At 43.2% G+C, this 26,214-nt stretch overlaps 2 protein-coding genes across 2 annotated transcripts in view; both read left to right on the top strand.

The window, feature by feature from the left end:
* The first annotated feature begins 2,557 nt into the window (after positions 1–2,557).
* The window catches only part of LOC306937300 (ladderlectin-like), a 31,493-nt gene continuing 7,836 nt past the window's right edge, over positions 2,558–26,214 (top strand). The window contains exons 1-2 of the mRNA XM_079520971.1: positions 2,558–2,668; positions 5,037–5,253. The gene's annotated coding sequence lies outside the window, so the exon portion shown is untranslated. The remainder of the gene's footprint in view (positions 2,669–5,036; positions 5,254–26,214) is intronic.
* On the top strand, positions 15,171–19,817 carry LOC306936310 (ubiquitin carboxyl-terminal hydrolase 32-like; the record flags this gene model as incomplete). The annotated part of the gene is made up of 1 exon (XM_079519799.1): positions 15,171–19,817. One exon carries the CDS (start codon positions 15,171–15,173, stop codon positions 19,815–19,817), a length of 4,647 nt encoding a protein of 1,548 aa, XP_079375925.1.

Here is a 26,214-nt window from a genome sequence, read left to right as displayed (position 1 = left end):
AGTTGTGCTTGAAATGTACTGTAATTCTCCAATCTGTTAATAAATTCAATCAATCAATCAATGATACAGAATGGTATAATTACAGCATGTATTGGAAATACTGCGTCCATTGAGTGACCTCTAGTGGCTATGATGGTTTACTGCGTTCAATTCAGTCTGGATCTTTGTATAGCAAGCTATAGCTATTTTCAGCATTCTATGATTCTATGATTTCACAAACTTAGCTGCACGGCCATTACAAAAGAGGGAGATTCACTCAACCAAAGCAATTAACAACTTTAGTCTAAGTAAATGCACAAGTGGAAGGATGTGTGGGTGCAATGTTGTGTATCATGTGCAGAACCACAGCCAACATGGATGAGAACCAGCCACAATATGGAATTTTATTATTTAAACTATTCACCAGTGGTGGAAACTACATTAAAAAGTACATTTACATAAGTACTGAGGTATTTGTACTTTACTTAAGTATTTCCGATTTCCAATATTTTCACTTCTTCTCCACTACATCTCAGAGGCAAATGTACTTTTACTCCACTAGTTGAAATCTTCAGTTAAAAGTTACTAGAACTCGAACCATCATTATAAAAGATTCAGCAATATATACATTTTGGGCATTTGAAAATAGCAGATCTATGAGCTTGTAGATCTGCTATTTTCAATATATTTTTATACATTTGAAATCATTCTGCATAGTGAGTACTTTCTACTTTTGGTACTTTACATTTTTTGATGCACACTTTTGTACATTTACTCAAGTACATGTTGAATTCCGGACTTTTACTTGTAACGGAGTAGTTCTATAATTATTGCAGTAAATAACGAGCACTTTTTCCACCACTGCTATTCACTGTATATTTCCAACAGTAACGGTACGGTATACAAAAAAAAATAAAACTCAGATGATTGTAGGCCTATATGGTAAACGTAAATAACTGGAATACACCGTAATGGCATTTTATCTAATGCTATGCAACATGCTGCCAAGCATTATGCTGCTGCATAGACATTGTTGCTGGTTTTTTGCTATAAAAATAGCATTTTGATTTTGTAGCAAATCCAACACTGGAACTGCTATCCCTCACCATTTGGAAACCGTTCTTGTCCTGTGAGAAGGGTTAGATTGTTCTGGATGACTCAGACCATTGCACCATTGCAGACCATTGTACACCAAATCAGATACATTGGAATGGAAAGAAAACAAATGAAAATGCACCAGCCTGACTCTTTCCCAATGTCAGCACTAAATAAACTAAAGCATTTTCCCTCTCTTTCCACATCATGTTTCATATCATCTCAAAGCTTCACGTGCATTGAAAAGTTTTTGCTTGGAATACTTCCAATAGTAATCATTTGCACACACACACACACACACACACACACACACACACACACACACACACACACACACACACACACACACACACACACACACACACACACACGTGCTGTTTGATGCTGGTTGGAGCTGTGTGGTTGGGTTGGTTGTGCAGTTTAGTTTCCATTCCATGGCATCATGAATATTTGATTCAGGTCACCAACTGCAGATGCTTGCATTCAAATGAAATCTAAAATGACACCAACAGCAGCAAATACCTCCATCAATCTAGTCTGATGTGTGTGCACGTGAGCATGCACCCATGTCATGTATCTCTAGAAAAAGGGGATATACGCACTCTTGTATAAAGTTTGAGTTTCTTTAATTCATGAAAACACATGCAGCAGCAGTCCACCTAGAGAAACGAACGCGTTTCGGCACGCAGGCCTTCCTCAGCGTTTCAAAACTCAAACTGTTTGAAACGCTGAGGAAAGGCCTGCGTGCCAAAACCATCAGCTACAGAGACTATCAACCTGACTCCCTGAGTAGAGCGTGCCTTCACCTATAACGGTTTTGTTCTATGTTGTATCTCTATCCATCTATCGGAGTTGTCTTAAAGAAAACCACAAAAGCCAAAAAAGGAAAAGATGACGATAATAATGAACAACACCTATTTGTCCCCTGGGTGACTGACTCTGATACGCCCCTTGGGGACCATAATATTGGTTGTATCGGCGGTGCGTCGTAGGTGTGAAATTAACAGGAAGAAAAAAGGCAGGTCTCGCAAATGTTAAATATTTCACCCAAATCTACCCAGTCCCCAAATGTAATCCAGCCAACATCAGTATAAAATCTAAAGTACAGTGTTTTATTTTGAGGCCTAGGTAAATTACCTCAGGGGTGGGGCTCCTGAACAATAAATCATTAAATAAACAAAACCCTATTCTTACCTTTACCAAGCCCCCCCCCAAAAAGTACAGCTATCTTACCCAACATCGCCTAAAAACACAGGATCAAACAAATAACACAAACGAAAGGACACCCACCCCTACACTACCCAGACTGGGCCTTATGTTAACAGTGACACCTCTAAAAACATTGGGTAAATCTAAAAACACTGAAATGCACAACACAACAGTGTTGTTGGAGGCTGGCTAGGAGGAAGACAAGACATCTGATGATGAGCAGACAGGCCGCTTTATACTCTCCCTGATGCCAGGAGCCAATCACCTGTGAGGTTTCACCTACCAATCAGTGCACACACACACACACACACAATGAGGGAAGAAACATACATAGGAAAACTACACATACTACAACTACACGATATGGCCCAGGGTCATAACACAGGTGAGATATCATGAAGTGGGTTCACATAGACACATGAAGTAGTATAGCCAGGGGGTTGATAGTGGAAAAGTTGGCTGTGTGTCTCCACAAAGTTTGGTGTAGTAATGTCCTGCTTAGTGGTTTAGCTTAGCAGCTAAAGCTAACGTGGTGACTGCAAACTGAGACCCACATGCAGCTGCTACTATGTGTGACTTGACTATGATGCTATTTGCTATTAATGCAATATTCCCAACTCACTGTAATAGTAAAATGCTATTTTGGAAACAGAACTATTTGGTGTAATGTATTTTTGTTACATGGTTTAAAACAAATGTGTGTTGTTAGGCCTATGTATTATCCTGTTTATGTCAAGTCCCAGTTTTAGGACCCTCTCGAAAACGAGATACTATATCTCAATGGGGTATTCCTAAATAAAGAATTTCAAACAGTATAGGCTATAGCTGTCAGTCAACGAGGAAGCCAATTACATCCTGCATGCATTGTGAATGATGATGCGCTGGACAGAAACGGTTCTTAGCTTACCCTACCCTATGTGTTTAACTGTCTTGTTGCAGAAGGTCCAGTAAAAGGAACAAATCAAACCACACTGATATGGACTCATAGCTGGGGGCAGACTCGTAAAAAATCACCACAATTTGGCTTTTGGCGACTAGTTTTTGAATTTTGGCGTGGTGTTAGGTATGGGTATAAGGTTTTCAAAAAGCTGTGCAAACACGTTGGGCGCGCCCCCTAGTGGGCTGTTTGCACAGACTCAAATATTAGGTACGTAGGCTATAGCTATGGTTGTAAACCCAAACAATTGATAAAATAGATTTTTCAATGGATTCTGTTACTATTGGGTGTGCTAAATAACATTAAAAATGTAAGAAAACGAACAAAGGAAGGCATCGGTTTCAAGATGGCGTCCACGGTGGCTAAAATGAGCTAAAATGCCTATAAACTGGGATTTAATATGTAAAAAATCACAACAATTATGCACTTTGTAACTACTTTTTGAATTTTGGCATGGTGTTAGGTATGGGCATATGGTTTTCAAAAACCATATGCAAACTAATTTGGCTCGCCCCCTAGTGGTCGGTTTACAATGAAACCACTATTAGATATGTCAGTATATGGTTGGAACCCCAAATAATTGATAGAAGAGATTCTGTTACCATTGGGTGTGCTAAATAACATACTAAATTTGTACGGAAAACGAACAACTTGAAAGGCATCGTTTTCAAGATGGCGTCCACGATGGCTGCCGGGAGCTTAAAATGCCTGCTTCATTCCAAAGTTGCAAACCGACCACTAGGGGGTGAGCCAAATTAGTTTGCGATGTTTTTTGAAAACCTTATGACCATACCTAACAGCATGCCAAAATTCAAAGAGCAGTTACCAAGTGCATAATTGTTAATTTTTTTTACATTAATCACAGTTTATACAGTTTATAGGCATTTTAGCTCCTGGCAGCAACACGTACAAAATCATAACAATTATGCACTTGGTAACTGCTTTTTGAATTTTGGCATGCTGTTAGGTATGGTCATAAGGTTTTCAAAAACCATTGCAAATTAATTTTGCCTGCCCCCTAGTGATCGGTTTGCAATGAAACCATAGGCATTTTAAGCTCCCGGCAGCTCCATCGTGGACGCCATCTTGAAAACGATGCCTTTCTAGATGTTTGTTTTTCGTAAGAATTTTGTATGTTATTTAGCACACCCACTAGTAACATAATCCATTGAAAAATCTCTTCTATCAATTATTTGAGTTTTCAACCATAAACTGACATATCTAATAGTGGTTTCATTGCAAACCGACCACTAGGGGGCGAGCCAAATTAGTTTGCGAGGGTTTTTGAAAACCTTATGCCCATACCTAACACCATGCCAAAATTCAAAAAGTAGTTACCAAGTGCATAATTGTTATGATTTTGTACATATTAAATCCCAATTTATAGGCATTTTAGCTCATTTTAGCCACCGTGGACACCATCTTGAAAACGATGCCTTTCTGGTTCGTTTTTGTTGTTGTTATTTAGCACACCCAGTAGTAACAGAAAGAGATAAAATCTATTTTATCCTAAGTGTCTAATATTTGAGTCTGTGTAAACAGACCACTAGGGGGCGCTCCCAATACGTTTGCACAGCTTTTTGAAATCATTATACCCATACCTAACACCACGCCAAAACTCAAAAACTAGTCACCAAAAGCTGAATCTTTCCAAGTGCGACCCCAGCTATCAGTCATTTATTTAAGTGTTCCCCCAGGCTGTTGTGTAGTATTTTGAGTTCACCTGCATCTACCTCACTCTCATTATCATGATATCATATCATATATCATTGATCTCTCTCTCTCTCTCTCTCTCTCTCTCTCTCTCCTGTTCCAGCAAAGGAGGAATTCTCCTAAATCTAGCACAGGCTTAAAAATGTTGCCCAGGCCATTCTCAAGCACTGCAACGTAACTGAACAACTGGAGACCTGTTACCGTCATTTGCCGTCAGCAAATGCTTTGAAAGGCTGGTGGTGAGAGATTACATCTGATCCATGCTGTGCTGCGGCTGCTGCCTGCCTCACTGAATCCCACAATCTGCTTTCACATACACTGTATGTATCTTTTTATTTGTTCTATTTAACTTGTTAACCTTTGCTCTCACTCTACCTCTATCCTCTCTATTCTCACAAAGTACTACAAAAATTATGGAGTTTGCCCCGAAAAAAGAATGTCACCCGCTGCCTTACATGCATTACAACTGTGATGTGACAAATTGTGATGTGACCGATTCTTGAACATTGTTATTATCATGCGATGTGGGATTGTCCTAACCCTGACCTCAACCTGAATATTTTAGTTGCAATCTTAGACCATTTCCCTCAAGGGGACTAGAACAATGTCAGTTTGTCTGTTTTTTTGTGGTTGTCGTAGATAGTAATAGTAAACACACACACACACACACACACACACACACACACACACACAGTACAAACAATCCATATTTTATTTGCCCAGCACATGTTTAATTGATATTATAGAAGCAGATTGGTTATGTTGTCATGTTGCGTTTGTCACAGCTGCAATTAAAACAACATCATCCACATAATGGAAAACAACAATGAGAAGCACCCATATGTAGACACACTGCCACTCACGTTTCACACAACATGCACTAATGCAATATGCCAGCAGCACACAGCTCCCCAGTGGTGTAAGAAGTACTCCCATGTTACACTAAAGCCATTTTGGGCGGGAACCCCGGGAACCCCTTTTGGTGTTTTAACTTTAGCTATTGAAAAATAGCAGATCTACAAGCTTGTAGGTCTGCTATTTTTGAAAAATCGTGAAAATGTGCCTGAAATCTTTGAATATATATTCTTTCAGAGTTTCAGTTTTTAACTCAAATCTTTGCTTCTGGGGTGTCCCTGGAACAACATATTTTGAAATATTGAGAACCACTGATATAGAAACGTTTTTTTCAGAAAAAAATACATTTTAAAAAGACATTCTTTTAATTTTGACGTCAGGCCTAAATGGGTTAAGACCTGAGGCCGATTCTACCATCTTCTGTGATGCTCAAACCGTTTTCATTAAAAAAATCAGGCTTGTGTATTTGCATCAAAATGCACGTAGAAGTACCAACGTAAAAGTACTAACATCTTGGATAATGTGTCAAACTTAACAGAAAATAGACAACAAAGTATAAAATAGGCCGGGCTTAATTAGTATGTTTTGTAATAATTAAAATCCACAAATTAACTTTAACTAAAGCTGTCAAAAATATTGTAGTGGAATACAAATGTTAATGTTTGTTTACCTCTGAGATGAAGCAGAGTATAATGTATTGGGAATATTGACATACTAAAGTAGGCTATACACTGACACCACGCTAGACAGGAACGCCCAAAAACGTCACATCCGGGGTAAGAATTTACCCCAGAATTTTCTATGGCTGCCAATGCAACTTGGTCCAATCCTTAATCACATACGGACAAACATCTATGCCGATGCTATCTAACTTGCGGAGGTAGCGTGCCTTGTCCACGGGCAACAGATCTTTCAACGTATGGCATTGCAAATACGTTTGATAATCGCTACTCTGCTCAATATTGTTTTGAAAATGCCGCAAATTGCATTGCAGTGAACGAGCGAAAATCACAACTTCCCTCGTTTGTGGGTGGAGTCACAGTTTGAGGCGCTGTTTACGCGCCGTGATGTCAGTGTATAGTAAAAGTACGTGCAAAATTTACTTGAGTACAGTACTTCTTTTGTACGGGATGACGGGAACTTAAGACGTTTAGGACACACACATCACTTTCCTGGGGTTTTTATGTGTGCAATATGTTTTTTCCCCCCATTGTGCCATGTTCATGACCAAAGTTTGTCCACAAAAAAACCACAAGGACGGGCAGCAAAGCATTATGGTCATTGTAGTTAGTACTTCTTCAACATGCAGTGGTAACTATCCACTATCCATTGTATGAGTTCAGCATTCCCTACATCTATTCTGTATTTACTGTATTTCCTGGAGTTCTGACACACAGAGAGGGAGAGAGCATAATCACATGGCAGCTCCTACTTTACTGGAGTTCTGACACACAGAGAGGGAGAGAGCATAATCACATGGCAGCTCCTACTTTACTGGAGTTCTGACACACAGAGAGGGAGAGAGCATAATCACATGGCAGCTCCTACTTTACTGGAGTTCTGACACACAGAGAGGGAGAGAGCATAATCACATGGCAGCTCCTACTTTACTGGAGTTCTGACACACAGAGAGGGAGAGAGCATAATCACATGGCAGCTCCTACTTTACTGGAGTTCTGACACACAGAGAGGGAGAGAGCATAATCACATGGCAGCTCCTACTTTACTGGAGTTCTGACACACAGAGAGGGAGAGAGCATAATCACATGGCAGCTCCTACTTTACTGGAGTTCTGACACACAGAGAGGGAGAGAGCATAATCACATGGAGTTCTGACACACAGAGAGGGAGAGAGCATAATCACATGGAGTTCTGACACACAGAGAGGGAGAGAGCATAATCACATGGAGTTCTGACACACAGAGAGGGAGAGAGCATAATCACATGGCAGCTCCTACTTTACTGGAGTTCTGACACAAAGAGAGGGAGAGAGCATAATCACATGGCAGCTCCTACTTCATGCTCTCAGGTGGGCTTTCCCCTCGAGTATGAAGTAAGGCTTCAAATTACGCAAACGGCTGAGACTTACTTTGTTTTCAATTCAAAATGCATATCGTTTCTGTTGGGGATAAACCTCTTATCTCCAAAAGTATCAAAAGTAGCAGATCCACAAGTTCGCATGTTTTTTTTTAGCTTGTCAATCTGCTACTTTTGATGTTTTTGACTTTTAATCCTGAAAAGTCACAGTTTTGGACCCGACAGGGACGATATGGTGCAGTGACAACCCTGCATGCATAATACAGATGATGTATAGTGTCATCATACTGTGTTGCAGAACATAGATTTTGCAGGATAACATGGACAACATCATACACGGTTAAACTATTAACATCCCTATGCTATAGAGCGTCGCAGTCCCGCCCCCTTCCATGACGACGGCAGGCCCAGGAAATAATTCCCAATGCATTTTTCCCATAGACATTTCAAAAAGTATTTATTTAGCGTCGTACGAAGCCAACTCGAGTCGTGACAAATCATGACAACAAACACAATATTTTGGACCAAACAATTAATTACAAGAAGAAAACAACAAAAAAGGTGTTGTAACCTGCCATTTTTTTCTTCTTTCTAATTCTTTGTTTGGCCCAAAACATTGTGTTCATTGTCATGATTTGTCACGACAAGAGTTGGCTTTGTCCGCGGCGTAAACGTCTTTAAATAAATACTTTTTGAAAAGTCTATGAGGAAAATGAATGGGGAATCCTTTTACGGGTCTCTCGAGGGGGCGGGACTGCAACGCTCTATACAGTACATATCACGGATGCATAAATTAAATCTTGATTGTTGACTGCAGCAGCAAGATTCTTTCCCAATTCCATACTGCATTCTTCTGACGTCCTTTGATGCCACTTTCCAGGCTGCCAGTTGGACCTGTGACGTTGGTTTCTATTTCGAGGTTGGAGAAGTTTCTTTTCTTTGATGAATTACACATCTCAATGTCGTAAACTCTAGGGGCGAGGCCTCTAAACCGAGAAATTTTGAACCCTGTCATGAGCTGATTTCTGTGCTTGGATCTGCACTGCTTTCCGTGTTGGATTGATGCAGTAAACGAGGGCCCACATTGTCCCAGGAGTGCCTGAGAGAGTGCCTGCACCATTGCCAAGATGTTAGGGTGGGAATGGTAATACTGAGCATGCTGTTTCAAGATAGACAGCAGACATTGATTGCACTGTATAAATATAGCAGTCAAAACTCGGATGATGAGGTGCATAGCTGCAGTACAACTACAGAGTAGACCAATTCAAGGAATGCAATAACTGTAGTTTTGTACAACTACAATACAACTCCAGTAATAGGGACAGTACTTGTTTTTTTTTTGCTTGAGGACAGTGCTCACCGAAATAACACAAATTGGCAATTCCCTTCATATACACTAGTACAGGGCTGGGCAACTTTGATGATGGAGAGGGCCACTATATTTCCACACTCACTCCCTAGGGCCATAAATTACTGTCGTAGCAAAAATAGCTGATCTATTTTCGGCTATTTTTGCTATATTCAAATTGAAATCTTGAATTATTTTTTGCTATTTTTGCATTGGAATCCTGAAAATTAACATTTTTATGTCATTTCAAAATGCCTTTAATTATACTTGTGTTGAGCAATGAGCTACTAATTTAGACTGAAGTAATTAAAGCGGGTCACTCATGTTTGCATGTTGTGGAATTGTAACAGCTGAAACCAATATTATATCAGGGCCACATTAAGGGCCACATTAAGTGAAGGTGGGGGCCGCATGTGGCCCCTGGGCCGCCAGTTGCCCACCCCTGCACTAGTAGAAACCTCCAAAATCCGTACATATTACACTACTACTGTTTTCTGACTGACGGACGTGTGGCTTTCACCCAATCCGTGTTATTTCACCGTGTTTGGGTGAGATCGGGTTTGACATTATTTGCGATTCTGTGCTATTGGGTTGCAACTCGGACAGGGCTGAGTCGGTCGGCTCTACCGAACTTCGCAACGTTCAACACGTTCGTGGCTCAAGTTGGGTTAGAGACGACAGATTTTGGGGTATTCTAGTAGTGTATGTGTGTTTGGGTGAGACTGGGTTGGGACAGTGTATCATATACATGAGAAATCAATGTTGCACGTTGACCTAATCCTCTGTGGGGACCCCCAAAACAATAATTTGGGGACCCGTCTGTTCTAGAGAACATTCAATATTTGCTTCCATACAGATCACTACCCCTTATATTCCCTTTACATCAAATAACTTCGCCAAGTAGATTTGCTATGTGTGTGTGTGTGTGTGTGTGTGTGTGCGTGTGTGTGTGCGCGCCATGTGTGTTAATGAGTGTGTGAGTGGGCCCTACGTTCTCTTCCTTTCGCTGTTGTTGAGAATATAGTCCCATTAAATAGGCGATTCTGCTGCCTCAGTGTGTGATGCTTTGGCTTGGATAATGAAGTCGCTGGAGACACACTCTCAAGACCACAGTTAAATCATTACACACACACACACACACACACACACACACACACACACACACACACACACACACACACACACGAGAGACGGAGACACACAGGCTCCAATTGGAGTTAAATCACTTCACCTTTGACCCTTCTCTGGACCAATGAGAACATCCCAAACACCCCAGTGCTGCCACAGTGACAGCCTATAAATAGAAGGCAATTTAGAACAAGTAAGGAAGGAAGGGGCATCTCAAAGATTAATGACTCCACTCTGCATGCATTTTACTACTTTTTGTTCTGCCGCTCTTATCTCCACTCTCTCCACATCCCTTCTGCTCTTCTTTCAGCTCCGCTATCTCCCTTGCTTCTTTTTGGCATGTTTTTCTCTCACTTTTCCCTCTCACTTCATTTCTGCTTTTAAACAGAAAAGGCACTTTTGTGTGTGTGTGTGTGTGTGTGTGTGTGTGTGTGTGTGTGTGTGTGTGTGTGTGTGTGTGTGTGTGTGTGTGTGTGTGTGTGTGTGTGTGTGTGTGTGTGTGTGTGTGTGTGTGTGTGTGTGTGTGTGTGTGTGTGTGTGTGTGTGTGTGTGTGTGTGTGTGTGTGTGTGTGTGTGTGTGTGTGTGTGTGTGTGTGTGTGTGTGTGTGTGTGTGTGTGCGCGCGCGTGCGTGTCTCTGTCATTGTTCCCCAGTTGCATCCACATCAGGGGTCACAGAGGGCAGACAGGTTGGCATACATTTTCAGTGGGAGATCAGATAACCGATATACATGCATAACACACCATGACATGACACTTCAGTGTCAATTTGACATTTTAAGATCTTTGATCCTCTAGTCTGGGATGGGCTAGCTCAGTGGTTTTCAAAGGGGGGCCCATAAAGAGAGAGAGAGTGTGTGTGTGTGTTTATTTTAACCACTCCAAGCATATTATATCTGCCAGAGTGGCAGATATACAAGCTCATAGCGCATCACTTCGTGCCACGCTATATGAGCTTGTAGATCTGCTATTTTCGAAAGATCATGACAATTCGAGCAAATCTTTGAATACATTTTTGTTCTTTAAAGCAAACATTTTTAACTCAAATCTTTGCTTCTGGCGGTCCCTGGCACACATTATTTTCTTTAAGATGGGGGTCCACAGCCAAATGCATATCAAAAAGGTTGGGAACGACTGCTCTGGAAACTGTGAGTCTGTCCACCGCAGCATATCTAGAAACTTGCTGGCTGGATTGCCATGGCATTTTCTGGGCACCCTCATTAACCCCAGTGGATGAACCTTGCTGATTTAGAATTTTAGATGACCACATGACCTTTCCTCTCCAGCATTATGCCCAAACTGCACACAAACTGCAGACAAAAGGTGTCTTGAAACCTAATTGGCAGATTGCCATGCCACTTAATATGCTCAGCAACGATAAACCCTATGTGTGTGACCCATACGCACCACACAAAGGTCAAAACGTTCCACTTGTACCAAGTTATTGTCCCCGCCAGGCCGAAGGCGTGGCCAAGTTTTGCACCCCATCCGTCCGTCCGTCTGTGAACAGCTTATATCCGGCACTGTTGGATAAACGTGAAAGTGTGCACACACTACCTGGATGACAGGTCAGAACCTCTGCCCAAAACGTTTAGTTTTTTTTGCAAAACATGTCTTTGTTTACATTCTCACTAGGCCAAGGAACCCTAACATTTTAAATCAGCCTCATGGTGGCGCTAAAACAGGCTGATTCGTGTTTTACCTATAACTGCACTGATCGGCATGAAACTTTGCACGCCTTTTATAGCGCCACCAGGAGGCAGATTTTTGCAATAGATTTTTTTTATATTACTCCTACAGATTTTGACCAAACATCATGCAAATCGGAACATGTGATCAAGACGGATTTGTCTGATTTTTCATATTCCATCCTGATGCATTCTGAACATTGCTGGCCCAACATACCTGAGCTGGCGGAGACATTTGTTAGTACGTACTGCTAGTCTCAAATGACATTTGACAAATTGCCATGAAGCTTGATGAGCACATCAAGCTCCCCAGAAGATGAACGCATTGGCCAAAAAACCAACCCTCTGTCACAATATCATGTTGTATAACATGGATGAACCCTACTGCTTTTGTTGACCCTTGTGGCTTTTCCATTCCTATTTTAGGGGGGGGGCATTCTGCAAAAATGGCTACAAGTTCACAAGATCAGCTATTTTTGGCAAAGATATCTAGGTGTAGAGGGCAAAAACCTCTGTTTTCAGTTTTCAGACTCGGAGCATGTTTTGAGCAATCGATTGTATTCCAGCTTGGATCAATGAAACTGACATACCGTAGTACAATACTGTAAGTTCCTATTTAAGCAGTGTTACAATGAAAACCCACTTTTCAAGGTTTTAAAGAAAACAAATACCATAACATCTTATCCTTTCTTTCTTTCTTTCTTTCTTTCTTTCTTTCTTTCTTTCTTTCTTTCTTTCTTCTCTTTTTCTTTCTTTCTTTCTTTCTTGCTTGCTTGCTTGCTTGCTTGCTTGCTTGCTTGTTATTTTATATGTAAAATCATTCTCACTGCCCACAGGTTGAGAACTAGCTGCTGTATAGGATATGGATATGGATATGAGCAGGTCTAAACCCTGCACAGTGATATGGATATGAGCAGGTCTAAACCCTGCTGTATAGGATATGGATATGAGCAGGTCTAAACCCTGCTGTGTAGGATATGGATATGAGCAGGTCTAAACCCTGCTGTGTAGGATATGGATATGAGCAGGTCTAAACCCTGCTGTGTAGGATATGGATATTAGCAGGTCTAAACCCTGCACAGGTTGAGAACTAGCTGCTGTGTAGGATATGGATATGAGCAGGTCTAAACCAGCTGCTGTGTAGGATATGGATATGGATATGAGCAGGTCTAAACCCTGCACAGTCAGAACTAGCTGCTGTGTAGGATATGGATATGGATATGAGCAGGTCTAAACCCTGCACAGTCCGAACTAGCTGCTGTGTAGGATATGGATATGGATATGAGCAGGTCTAAACCCTGCACAGTCAAATCTGGTTCAATCATCCATTTGCAGCTCCAGGAGTGAAATGAACAGTGAGCTTTGTTACCGTGTGCGTCTCACAGGGAGGTAAATGCAAGGTTCAGTGGAAGCTTAAGACGCTCTACCAGCGAACATAATGTGTGCCAATGGGAGGCAGGTTTGCTGTTAAAGTACAAATTGGTCTGTCAAGCAAGTGCGGTTTTAAAGGAGGGCTGAGACAAATATAGAGCCAGGATGGGGAGGATGTGGGGAGCGGAGAAAGATGGAGCGAGGCATGTCAAAGAACCACTGAGGGTGTGAGAGGGCATGGGCTCTTGTCGACAATGGTTTATCGTGTGTGTGTGTGTGTGTGTGTGTGTGTGTGTGTGTGTGTGTGTGTGTGTGTGTGTGTGTGTGTGTGTGTGTGTGTGTGTGTGTGTGTGTGTGTGTGTGTGTGTGTGTGTGTGTGTGTGTGTGTGTGTGTGTGTGTGTGTGTGTGTGTGTGTGTGTGTGTGTGTGTGTGTGTGTGTGTGTGTGTGTGTGTGTGTGTGTGTGTGTGTGTGTGTGTGTGTGTGTGTGTGTGTGTGTGCGCGCGCGCGCGCCAATTGTCCCCACAAGCATCGTAGTAGAATTTAATAAACTAGAGCGGTGCACGTTGGGCACTGGCCTACTTAGAACGATGCAAGTTGGAAATGCATGCCCCACCCAGTTATTACTTGTGCGAGCTGCGCAAGTACTGTTTTCGCGTATGTCCGTGACTCCTTTGGCCAATCAGGGATTGTGTATTGTCTTTGGTGGCGTCGCTTTGGCGAAATTAAGTACCCCGATTATATTGGCTACTGCCGATTATTCATTAGGATGCAGAGTCACCTCAATGTGTCATCATGGCATCAGAGATCTCCATATATGGGCAAGAAAGGGACAAGGACTGAAAGAGGGATATCCATATATGGGCATAGTAGTCAGAGTGACGTATAGGATTTAGGGCCACGTAGCGGCCCCCAAACTCACCTTTGGCCATTTTGGTTGTTCAAAAGAGTGAGATAAGGGGGAGAGGTAGGAAGGGAGAGAGAAAGAGGGAAGTGAGAGAGAAATAGAGAGAGGGAGGGAGAGAGAGGATGCGTTAGCCATTTTGGTTGTTCAAATGAGTGAGATAAGGTGGGAGAGGTATAGGGAGGGAGTAAGAAAGAGGAGATTGAGAAAGAGAGAGAGAGGGAGGAGAGGGGGGGAAGAGAGGATGCGTAGTGGGATGTGCAGGCCTAGGTTGCTAGATGTACCTGTAGTTAGCCATATTTTACTATTTTGAAAAACATTTTAAAATAGTTCAACTATCTGCCCATGTAATTCGACACGTTGTGAGCTTGTAGAACGGCTATATGTCTATGACCTGACGAAGATGTGACCGATACATCGAAACATTGTCGCTTTTTTACTTCTTTCTTGTAGAACAGCTATTTGAACTACTTTAAAATGTGTTTTTTTAAATAGTAACAAACAAGTGCCGCAGCACAACATATGGTCCTTATATGTGAGGCCGGTGTATCGGCCAGAACCTCTAGTCTCTACAATAAGTTCAGAAGGAAACCCAAACATCAGTATGCATGTACAGTATTACAGAGTTCCACAAAGCACTTATCAGCACCATGACCTCAGCACTGTGACATCAGTCATCTCAATATTTGGGCATAAAACCAAGGTGGTCACAATGGCTGGAAAGACAAGACAGAACTCTCTGCCAGCAACTACATTCATCACGCGCGCCAAATAACAACGGCTCACACAGGTACACACACAGCCAGGACAGACGTTCCTGCTTCACACATCATCAAGAACGGCTCTCCCAATACACTACATTGTTATTTTGCTCTACAACGCCATTCACCTTGCAATGTAATGAGCATCATGGGGGCCCACGGGTCAACTATAGGCCCCCTGACGTATGATGAAGCTGTCAAGAGAGTCAAAGATGTGGAGCTGAAGAGGCTGAAGGATGCCTTCAAGCGAACCTGTGGCCTTTCCGAGTACATGAGCCAGGAGCTGTTCTACAATGAAGTGCTGGGAGCTGGAGTTCCAGCTAATGTCGCAGAGGTGATTTACACATCATTTGTAGGCTCAAACAAAGGCCTGCGCGTCAACAATCTGATCGTTGGTCTGGTGCTGCTGACCAAGGGGCGAGAGGATGAGAAGGCCCGATATCTCTTCAGTCTGTTTACCAGCGAACCAGGCGGCTATACAACCAGGGATGTCATGGAAAAAGTTCTCAAGGATGTGGATGGGGACGTCCCGCCCTCATTCAGGAAGTTCTTCTCTGCGAGGGAGAAGGTGAACTATGAGCGGTTCAGAAACTGGCTCCTGCAAAACAAGGAAGCCTTCACCTTCTCCAGATGGCTGCTGTCAGGAGGTTCATTTGCCACTCTGACGGCTGACAACAACACACCCACAATCTACCAGACCCTAGCCGGTGTCACACACTTGAAGGAGTCAGATATAAGTGTCTTGGAAAAGCACTACTGGCAACTGAAAGCCCAGTCAAGGACTGGTCACTTTGACTTGGAAACCTTCATTCCACTGGTCTCTCCACCCATCCACGCCTCAATGGCTGAAGGTTTGTTTAATGCCTTTGATGAGAATCAGGACAATCACATTGATCTGAAAGAGGTCGCTTGTGGTCTGTATGCTTGCTGCAGGGGGACCATCGCTGAAAGGCAGACATTTTGTTTCAAAGTGTTTGATGTGGACAGAGACGGGGCTCTGTCTCGAGAAGAGCTCTGCAAGATGGCTGTGGCACTACTGGAGATATGGAAAGACAATCGCACGGACGCTCTGCCTGAATCGCACAGCAGTGTGTCGGACATAGTTGAAGGCATTCTGAAGATGTATGACACCACCAAGTTGGATTACCTGACCCTTGAGGACTACCAGATCTGGAGTGTGAATAGCCCTCTGGCCAATGAGTTCCTCAACCTACTCTTTAAAGTTTGCCATATAGCCCTGGGGTTGAGGCCTGCAACCCCTGAGGAGGAGGGCCAGATAATCAGGGGCTGGTTGGAGAGAGAGAACAGACATGGGTTCCAGCTAGGTCAGGAATGGTTCCTTATCTCTATGCCCTGGTGGCAACAGTGGAAGGAGTTTGTCAAATATGAGAACAAGGGCATTGTGGTGGAGCCGCCATCCATTGTGAGTGACCTCAACCTGGGCGGCCCCTCTGACTGGTCCTCAGACACCATGTCCAGTTCTTCTGGGACAACAGAGACTGCTCTGAGCCTCCACAAATCCCTCTCAGCCACGGGGAGCTCGTGTTTCTCTGAGGCCAACAGCTACCTGCCATCCCATCTCGTAGCACAGAGACCTGGAGCCATCGACAACCAGCCTCTGGTGAAGGCTATGGCCGCCCACACTATAACCAAGGAGGGTGGGAGGCTGGAGCCAGGCCAAGACTTTGTGAAGGTCCCAAAACCTTTGTGGAAGGCACTGCATGACTGGTACGGTGCCAACCTTAGCCTGCCACGAACTGTGATTCAGCAGAGTAAGACAGGCCAAATGCATCTGGAGCTCTTCCCACGCTACCTGCTGTTCCTGAGGCAGCAGCCGGCCATGCAATACCCAGAGTACCCTTACCAGGGTCGGGTAGGGAGTAAACGGGTAATCTGTTCAGGCAGTTTCAGCTGCATGGCCACAATTAAGGACATCCATCTCTGCCTGTCCCAGAGACTCGGCATCACTGAGGAAGACATGAGACTGTGGCTGTACAAGAGCGAGCGTATCAACACCCTCCTGGAGGATGAAGACCACACACTGGATAATCTGAGGATCACGGATGAACAGTCTTTATTTATTGAGATCAGAAACAAAGATATGAGCTGGCCAGAAGAGCTGTCCTTCATTGGCAATAGCGGTCAGATGTATAGACACAAAGCCCACACAGAGAAAGGAGCCACAGGCCTCAGTAACCTCGGTAACACCTGCTTTATGAACTCGAGTATCCAGTGTTTGAGCAACACTAAGCCTCTCACTGACTATTTCACCTCAGGGAGACACTTGTATGAGCTCAACAGAACCAATCCCAATGGGATGCGAGGTCACATGGCCAAGTGTTACGGTGACCTGGTGATGGAGTTGTGGAGTGGGACACAAAAAAGTGTAGCTCCATTCAAACTTAAGCAGATGATAGCAAAGTATGAACCACGGTTCAGTGGTTTCCAGGAGCATGATTCCCAGGAGCTACTGGCCTTCCTCCTGGACGGTCTGCATGAAGACCTGAACCGTGGCCATGACAAACCATACATAAAGCTGAAGGACAGCGATGGCAGACCTGACAGCTCCGTTGCCTCCGAGGCGTGGGAGAACCACCTGCATAGGAACCGTTCTATCGTGGTGGACCTGTTCCATGGACAGCTCAGGTCCCAGGTGAAGTGTAAAACGTGTGGTCACATCAGTGCCCGATTTGACCCCTTCAGTGTCCTGTCCCTGCCCCTGCCCATGGACAGATCCATGCACCTGGAGATCATTGTCATTAAGCTAGATGGCTCCACCCCGGTAAGATACGGCCTGAGGTTGAACATGGATGAGAAGTACAATGGTCTGAAGAAACAGCTGAGTGAACTCTGCTGCCTGAATCCAGATCGGATCCTGCTGGCTGAGGTCGACAACTGCCGTATCAAGAGAAAACCACAGGACAACCATAAAGTGGCACTCAGCTTTCTCTGTGCATTCGAGATCCCTGTGACTGGCTCACCTACAGTGTTAAACATCAGCCCAATATGCAACGACATGCCAGCTAATGGTGACATTGGCACAAAACCTGTCCTCAGCCCCAATGATGTGCCCAGCACTGTGGAATCCTGTAGCCCAGGCATGCCTCTGGCTAATGGCATACCCGATGGACACATCACACTGGTCCTGGAGAGAGCTTACATTATTGCCATGCACAGGAAAATGACGCAGGCAGAACTTTATTTCCTGTCATCACAGAAGAATCGGCTAGGTCTCTTCGGAATGCCGCTGATTGTCCCCTGCACCATGCACACCAGTAAGAAAGACCTCTATGATGCTGTATGGATCCAGGTGTCTAGACTAGTTAGCCCTCTTCCACCACAGGAGGCCGGTAACCACACCCCGGACTATGCTGATAGTAAGGGCTTCCAGTACCCCTTCACGCTAAGAGTGGTAGGCAAGGACGGCATCTCATGTGCCTGGTGTCCCTGGTACAAGTTCTGTCGAGGCTGTGCTATAGAGTGCACTGAGGACAGAGCCATCTTGTGTGCCCGGTGTCGCTTGTACAAGTTCTGTCAGGGCTGTGCTAAAGAGTGCACTGAGGACTCCTATATCGCTGTGGACTGGGACCCCACTGCACTGCTCCTCCGCTACCAGACCTCTCAGGAGAGGACTGTGGAGAAACACTGCAGTGTGCAGGAGTCTCGTCGGGCACATGCCAAGCCCATGAGCCTGGACAGCTGTCTGAAGTCGTTCACCAGTGAGGAGGAACTGGGTGAGGATGAGCTCTACTGCTGCTCCAAATGCAAGACCCATCGATTGGCCACCAAGAAGCTGGACCTCTGGAGGCTCCCTCCCATCCTGATAGTCCACCTGAAGCGCTTCCAATTTGTGAATGGTGGCTGGATAAAATCCCAGAAGATTGTCAAGTTTCCCCGTGGGAGTTTCGACCCCACCGCCTTCTTGGCTCCCAGGGACCTGGAACAATACAATCTCCACTCACGCAGTGGGGGGGAGGAGCTACTGACTGTCAAGGAAGACGACATGTCATCCATCTCCACCCTAGCTGACCTCAACAACATCCCCAAACCCTCGCCACCCTCAAGTACAAAGTTGTCTCCTTTGCGTAGTGGGAACAGCAGCCCTTCAAGCAGCTCTCCCAAAAGTGGAACAGGAGGCTGCTTTTGGAAGCTGAACAGCAGACACCACCTCTCCAACAGCAAGGAGAACCTGGACAGCAGTGCCAAGGAGGGGGCCACTAACCCAGAGTACGAACCTAGAGAAGGCACAACAAAGGCCGACGAGAATGCAGCAGGGGTATTGAGGCTGCCTTCCGAGTCCTTGATGGTATCCAGTAGCCACTGTGATGTGATCCTAACTAATGGAGACAGCGTGGAAAGCTGTCAGAGCGACGGGCAGACCTCAGACTGCACCACAGAGAGCAGCATGGATCCTGACAACTCGTCACCGCAGCACAGGGACAACGGATGTCAGGAGGCCATGTACGATCTCTATGCAATCTCTTGTCATTCAGGATTCATGGGAGGAGGTCACTATGTGACCTACGCAAAGAACCCCAATGACAAATGGTACTATTACAATGACAGCAGCTGCAAGGAGGTGCACTCTGAGGAGATTGACACGGACTCTGCCTATATCCTCTTCTACCAGCAGCAGGGGGTCGACTACTCCCAGTTCCTGCCAAAGACGGTTGGCAGGAAGATAGACGCCAGTAGCATGGATGACTTCGAGCCTTTCAAATTCAGGAAGATGGCCGACACCAGTAGCATGGATGAAGGCTTCGGATGGATGAAATCTTTCTGTTCCCTCCAGTAATCACACTTTGTCTTCCACCAGACAACGCTGAAAAGGCGCTGGTCCTGGGTCAGACTTGTGCCTACTTCTTAGGCTGGCTGTTGGCATATGCCATACTATGCCAAAACATGTGTAGGCCTATTTGTCCACAGCTAATCTTGCAAAACGCTGCCAGATTTCTTGTGCTCACTTCCAGTAGTAAATTCCTCATTCCCCATTTTCAATAATGTTTTATATTTTTTGAAAGATTTTACTTAGATTTTATAACAGAAGTGATATGGGGCTTGGATCGGGCTGAAACCTTGACCAAATTTGGCGACATACAGAACGTTTTTTTTGATGAAAAATCAAACAAATTTGCCAAGAGAACAATATCTCTATTAAGGGAACAATCTCTCTCCCCAATAAACAAATTAAAAGTGGCACACATTGATGAGCCCATGAAAGCAAAACAGTCTGGTCAAACTCTTTTGCTTTCTCATAAACATAGTTTTGTCTGAATGAAAGGAAAGGTTGAAGTACCCTGAGTATTGGCATTGTGCTTACCTCATATTGAGATAGTATAGAATCCCTATACAATTCTCCAAGGTTTGACTTGTACTTCTCATCATCAGTAGCATAGTGTCAAAAAAACAACAACATGCCCTATTCTTGTAAAATGTGTTGAGAAACTGCTCTGATTTCAGAGAAGTTATCATTACTCATATCATATGAGCATTATTTACAGTTTACACAATTGTCTCAAAGCATACTTTGTCATATGAGGAAAGTACAATTGTTATGATATTCCATTCTATACTGTATGCAGACTCGTAGAGGTATTTCTGGTCCTTGTTGGGATAGCAAGCTCTGCTATAACACAAAATATTTCACTATGAATTTGGTTTGAAGATATTAATGTATATCAGTGGTTTTCAACACTTTTCATATGACGGCCCATTATTTATTCTGCATTTGAGCCACGGACCACCATTTGATGGCATTTAGCCATGCAGACCTAAAACTTGGAGATGACAGGCAAACGATTAAAACGACAATTCTTCTACATTCTCTCAGGAACCTGGATATGGGCATTCACCCACCCCACATGTTACAACCCCTGCAATTACTGCAAGTTATCTAGCTATCTGCTCTATTGAAATCATTAACACTAACATTACACACATGACATTTACATAAAGGGCTAAAATGATCTTCGCCACCGGCAGCCTTAAACAGCGTGCAAATAAAGTGTTTAGCCTAATAAAGTGTCAATAGTGTTAAAGTGTAAATATTTAACACTTATTTTAACAAAACATTAACATTATGTCAGTGGCCTATAATAATGATGATATAATAATAAGACAATAGTGTTCCTGAAGAAACAGTGTGGGCTCGAGTAGCTTTCTACTTGATGATGATGTATTGACCCACATCACAACCCCTTCCTCTGTCTTCCTATTGGTTCACACAATAATAATTGTGAGCTCGATTAGCAAGTCCACTATACCGTTATAACTAGAACTGCACTCTGTCGAGTGCCTACTTCAGATTACAGATTGTATGTTTGTAATCTGAAACCTATCTTTATTACGTCACCATCAAAAGCCACTTATAACCCGGCATTGATACATATCTTAATTACGTCACCATCAACATCTAGTATATACCTCCGAGCATACGCATAAAAAAGCCAGCCGACCACAGCATAGTACTTTCAACTTACAACTTACATGCATACGTTACCTGTTACCAAGCCTGGAACTCACCTATGCTTTTTATGGCATAGGCAGCTCCCGGCAGGATCCACCGGGAGAAACTATGCGCAGCTGCGTGACATGAGACTAATTACTTAGAGCGACAGAGAGAGAGAGAGAGGAGTGTGTGTGTGTGTGTACATGTGTGCGTGTGTGTCAATTTAACAAGGGTGCAGACGATCAGAAATCAGCAGAGAGTGAGAGATGTTTGCGCTACTCTATGCCGAATTGAAGTGGACTCGGACCCATACTTTTTTTTTCTCCCTGAAAAAAAAAACGTCTGGGTTTCCGAGGCTACCTGTTACCTAACCTATATTGAAACATATCGTAATTACGTCACCATTGACAGCCAGTTATAACCCGACTTTAGTATTTAATTTCAATGTTTTACAGAGGCTGAGATTTGAAAGTTCGTAGCGGTCGACAGTACTTGCCTACTTGTGTGTAACGTGCAAGTAGGCACTCGACAGAGTTCAGTTCTAGTTATCATTGTATTGAGTAGCCTATCAAGTATAGTATTCCGTTACTAAGTCAGGCATTGCGCATAGTTTTTTTTAGGCTTTTGATGTATGTGCACAAACTGTCCTACACAAACATTAAATTCCCATTGACAATGAATGGACAATTTTACATCATAGTGTGCCGGAATAAGATGATGTACGATGATAAGAGCGCCCCTCACTTCATGATCTTTTTCTTTATTGCTTTACTTACTGTATATGGCTTGACCCTGTCTTATCGCTGCTTGCAGTTATATTTATGCCAAGCACGACGGGCCAAACGTCCCAGAGGGCCTATAATAAATCATCATTATAGGCCAAGGATAAACCACCTGGTTATTGTTTTGCTAAAATAAGTGTTACATATTTTAACACTTAATAGACTTCAAAGTTTATTTGCATGATGGTTAGGGCTGCCGGTGGCGAAGATAATCTTAGCTACAGGTATAGCGTGGCTGTTTACATAAATGTCCTGTGTGTAATATTAGTGTTAATGATTTTAATATAGCAGATAGCTAATGTAGGGTTCAGCCCTATTGGCACGACAGGTTGTGTGTCGATCCGGTGAGTAGGAGACTGGGGTTCAATCCCCGCTCTTGCACATCACTAAAATCTGGCATAGTCGGCAGGACTGGCAGCGTGGGGATCCTTGCGTGAGGGACATGAGGGATGTCGTGTGCGGTGGTCCGCGACGTGACGTGTGAAGCGCATGGACTCACTCGAAAGACTGGGGGAGGGGGGTGATTGTAGACGCGGCCAACAACAGCCCTGACAATCGTGCTCAGCCCAATTGGCACAGGTTGGCATAGGTTGTGTGTCGGTCTGGCGAGTAGAAGACTAGGGTTCAATCCCTGCTCTTGCGCATCACTACACTAACTTGCAGGGGTTGTAACTATTATTTTTGAGGGGCGATAGTCCTATGTCCGGCTTTTAGTGTATGTGCTAACACAAACTTTGTCCTACACAAACATTAAAGACTTACTTACTTACGTAAGAGAATATGTTTTTCACACTTTTAGACCATATCCGGAGTCATCATATGGGCATACCTAACACAAATTGATATTTTCCTTTTTTTTGGCATCCATTGTTAGTAACAATGGATGCCAAAAAAAAGGAAAACGTCATATTGTCTCTTTATTGTTAATGGCGTTTAATGTTTGTGTTTGCACCATTTGTTTTACATCACCATTACATCACCTAATCAACATGAGTGAAGGTGGTTGCACACCGGCCGCGTTTTTCGGAGAACCGATGGAGAAACGCCGCTAAAAATACGAATTTGCATCCGATTCGCGCCCGGTGTGTGGAGACCTTTAGACTTTAATATATTAGCGCCCCTCACTTCACACATGTGTGATGTATTATATGAAAGGTCCATAAAAATCTAATTTTAATTACTTCCTTTAAACAAAAACGTGATGTGTGAGGACGTGTAGAGGTACACATGAAGCTTGATTAAATTCACCTGTTTTCCCATATCTGCGCGTCCGTCCAAACACAGCTGCTACTGATTACAGAAGAATCCTCTGGTTTTGAATCCCATTCAAGATCCAGTGTATTACTCGTTTAAACTTCAGCAGCACGCTAAAATATGTATCTGAAAACATTATACGGTAGAAATAATCCATGAGCTTTGCTCCCTGTCGTTCTGTGACTTTGTTTTGTTTACAAACAGATGTATGTGCGTGCAGCAGAACTACGTCCCATAGCCTGGAGGGATGCGACATTCTGATTGGTTCAAAATCATTGAGTTTGCTGTTTCAGGGTGAAACTTCAAAATAAAAGGCCCGTATTGTTCATTGCACCACACCTTTAAATTCCATTAGTATGTAAAACACACAAACATTGAAGATGAAGGTGAGGACGCAAATTCTGATTGGCCAGAATGAGATGATGTATGTTGATATAAGATAAGATCGCCCCTCACTTCACACAGGTGTGATTATATATTATTTCTAAAAGCAGTATAGGCCTACTAACCTTTACCTCAAAGTATAGACTTGCACCTTTCACTTGCAGTTTAGTCAAACTGTTGTTCAATACAAATAACTTATATTGACTCAAGTACTGAGTATATTGTCCACTGGGTGTCATAATGATGATATCATATTGATGTCATCATTATGATGACAGAGCCCGTCATACTCATCCAGAAAACAATGATATGCTCTAATGGAGCACAGGAAATCAGCCCTATTGAGGTAACTGTTAGTCCTTGGTTACTTCAATCCATTTATTTTCCTTTTGCTTTTACGTCTGAAGCGGAAGTTTTTTTTTTGCCTAGCCTTTTAAGGAAAGAAGAAACAAAAGAAACAGAATTACAAAGGAAACAAATACATTCGTTTTTCCTTCTACATTGGCGAACAGTGACAAAGGCCTGAACCGGAAGTTTACGGAATGCATGGAGTCTATTCTCCATATGCAGACAGCGGCCATCTTAAGTTTATGGCAAGGTGCTACCTAGGTGCAACTTCCAATGGCAGCCCATTCATCCAAACAGAAAAGTCCCATCTAATTGTATTAAACAACGTCAAACTCACCAACATTGCAGCTGTACGGAAAGCTTGAATTATTCTCTTTCTATCCTCAAGGTGTTTGTTTCATAAAAATCCACTGCAGACATGTTATGAGCTACTTTGTGTCTAAGTGCTGGAGTTTGATATCGTTAGATATCACTCAACTGACCATGTGTACCACCTGTTTTGAATTATCACATAATGCAAGAGGCAGCAGGACATTACTTTACTGAAAAAGAGTGCTTCCAAACTCTGATGGAAACATGGCCGCGGTTTGCAAATGGGCAATAGGCTTTAAAGTGCGTTAAAGGTTTAGTGAAACGGAAATGGTGGACATTTATTGTGAAGTTTCAAGTTGAAACACCGCCATGAAGTTTCTGAACCAATCAGAGCGTCGCATCCCTTCAGGGGATGGGACGGTAGCTAGGGGCCGTAGCTATGCTGCTGCTATGCTACGCAGGACAGCGTGTGGATGTTTGTTTACAAATCAGAGAGTCGTCCAGCTTTACCAGTTTACTCTTATGTGGCTTATTTCTACCCTATAATGTTTTCAGATACATTTTTTAGCGTGATGATTAAGTTGAAACCGAGTAATACACTCCCTGGATGTTATCTTGAATGGGAATAAAAACGGAAGATGTCTGTAATCAGTAGCAGCTGTGCAGCCTGTGCTGGACGGATGCGGAGATATGGGGAATTAAACGGGTGAGCTTCATTTTTATTGGCTTTTATCGATGTTGGCCTCGACACGTCATCACGCAGCACGTTTCTGTTTTCAGGAAGTAATAAAAAAAATATTTTTATGGACGTTTGATATAAAAACACACAAAAATGAGAATTTTCCCGTTTTTTTGGCATCTATTGTTAGGTATGCCCATATGATGACCACGGATATGGTCTAAAAGTGTGAAAAACGTATTTTTCATTTCACTACACCTTTAAAGTACTTGAGTATTTGAGGTTCAAAATCTGTATTTTCTTTAATATCAATGCATTGCTGTATTGTTCTGACAATACATTTCAATCCCATTACTTTGGGATGCATTCTTGTAGAGCCACTTGCTACACAAATAGAAACACCTAAAAACATAGAAACGCAATCACATTACTTGAATCTACAAAAAAGGGCCGCTGTTGTAAATTGTATTTCTTATTTAAATGCCCTCCCACCCCACACATCACACACACAAAACTGCAAGACAGTGCTCTGATACAGCTGGGTTGTTGTATGGGTGGTTGTATGTGTAATTGTGTATATTAGGCATTACACAAAAATAAAATCTACGTACAGTACGTTACATTTCCAGTTACAATGCTGCTTTATACCAGAACAACACTGCTAAAGTTGCTTTGGACAATTTGCTGCCGATTTGTCACTACAGCACATGTTGTTCAGTAATGGTTGATGGAAACAGACACTGATTCATATTGTCTTTTGTTGGGTTTTGCACAACATTTGGACGGCTCCAAGTTCTAGATGGAGCATTCAGGATTGCAGATGGAGTCTGATGACTGTGTTCTTGTCAGTCATTTACACGTTTCTCTGTGTGTTGGTCTACTCGTCGTTAGTCATTTCAATTGGTGGCAAAAACCTGTCAGGAATGTGGGAAACAAAGAGATGTAGAGGCCGGAGTATTTAATGAGGATTGTGTGTGTGTGCGTG

The sequence above is a fragment of the Electrona antarctica genome (genome assembly GCF_951216825.1).
Source record: "Electrona antarctica genome assembly, chromosome: 14".
Taxonomy (NCBI): domain Eukaryota; kingdom Metazoa; phylum Chordata; class Actinopteri; order Myctophiformes; family Myctophidae; genus Electrona; species Electrona antarctica.
This window is presented reverse-complemented; position numbering and strand designations above follow the sequence as displayed.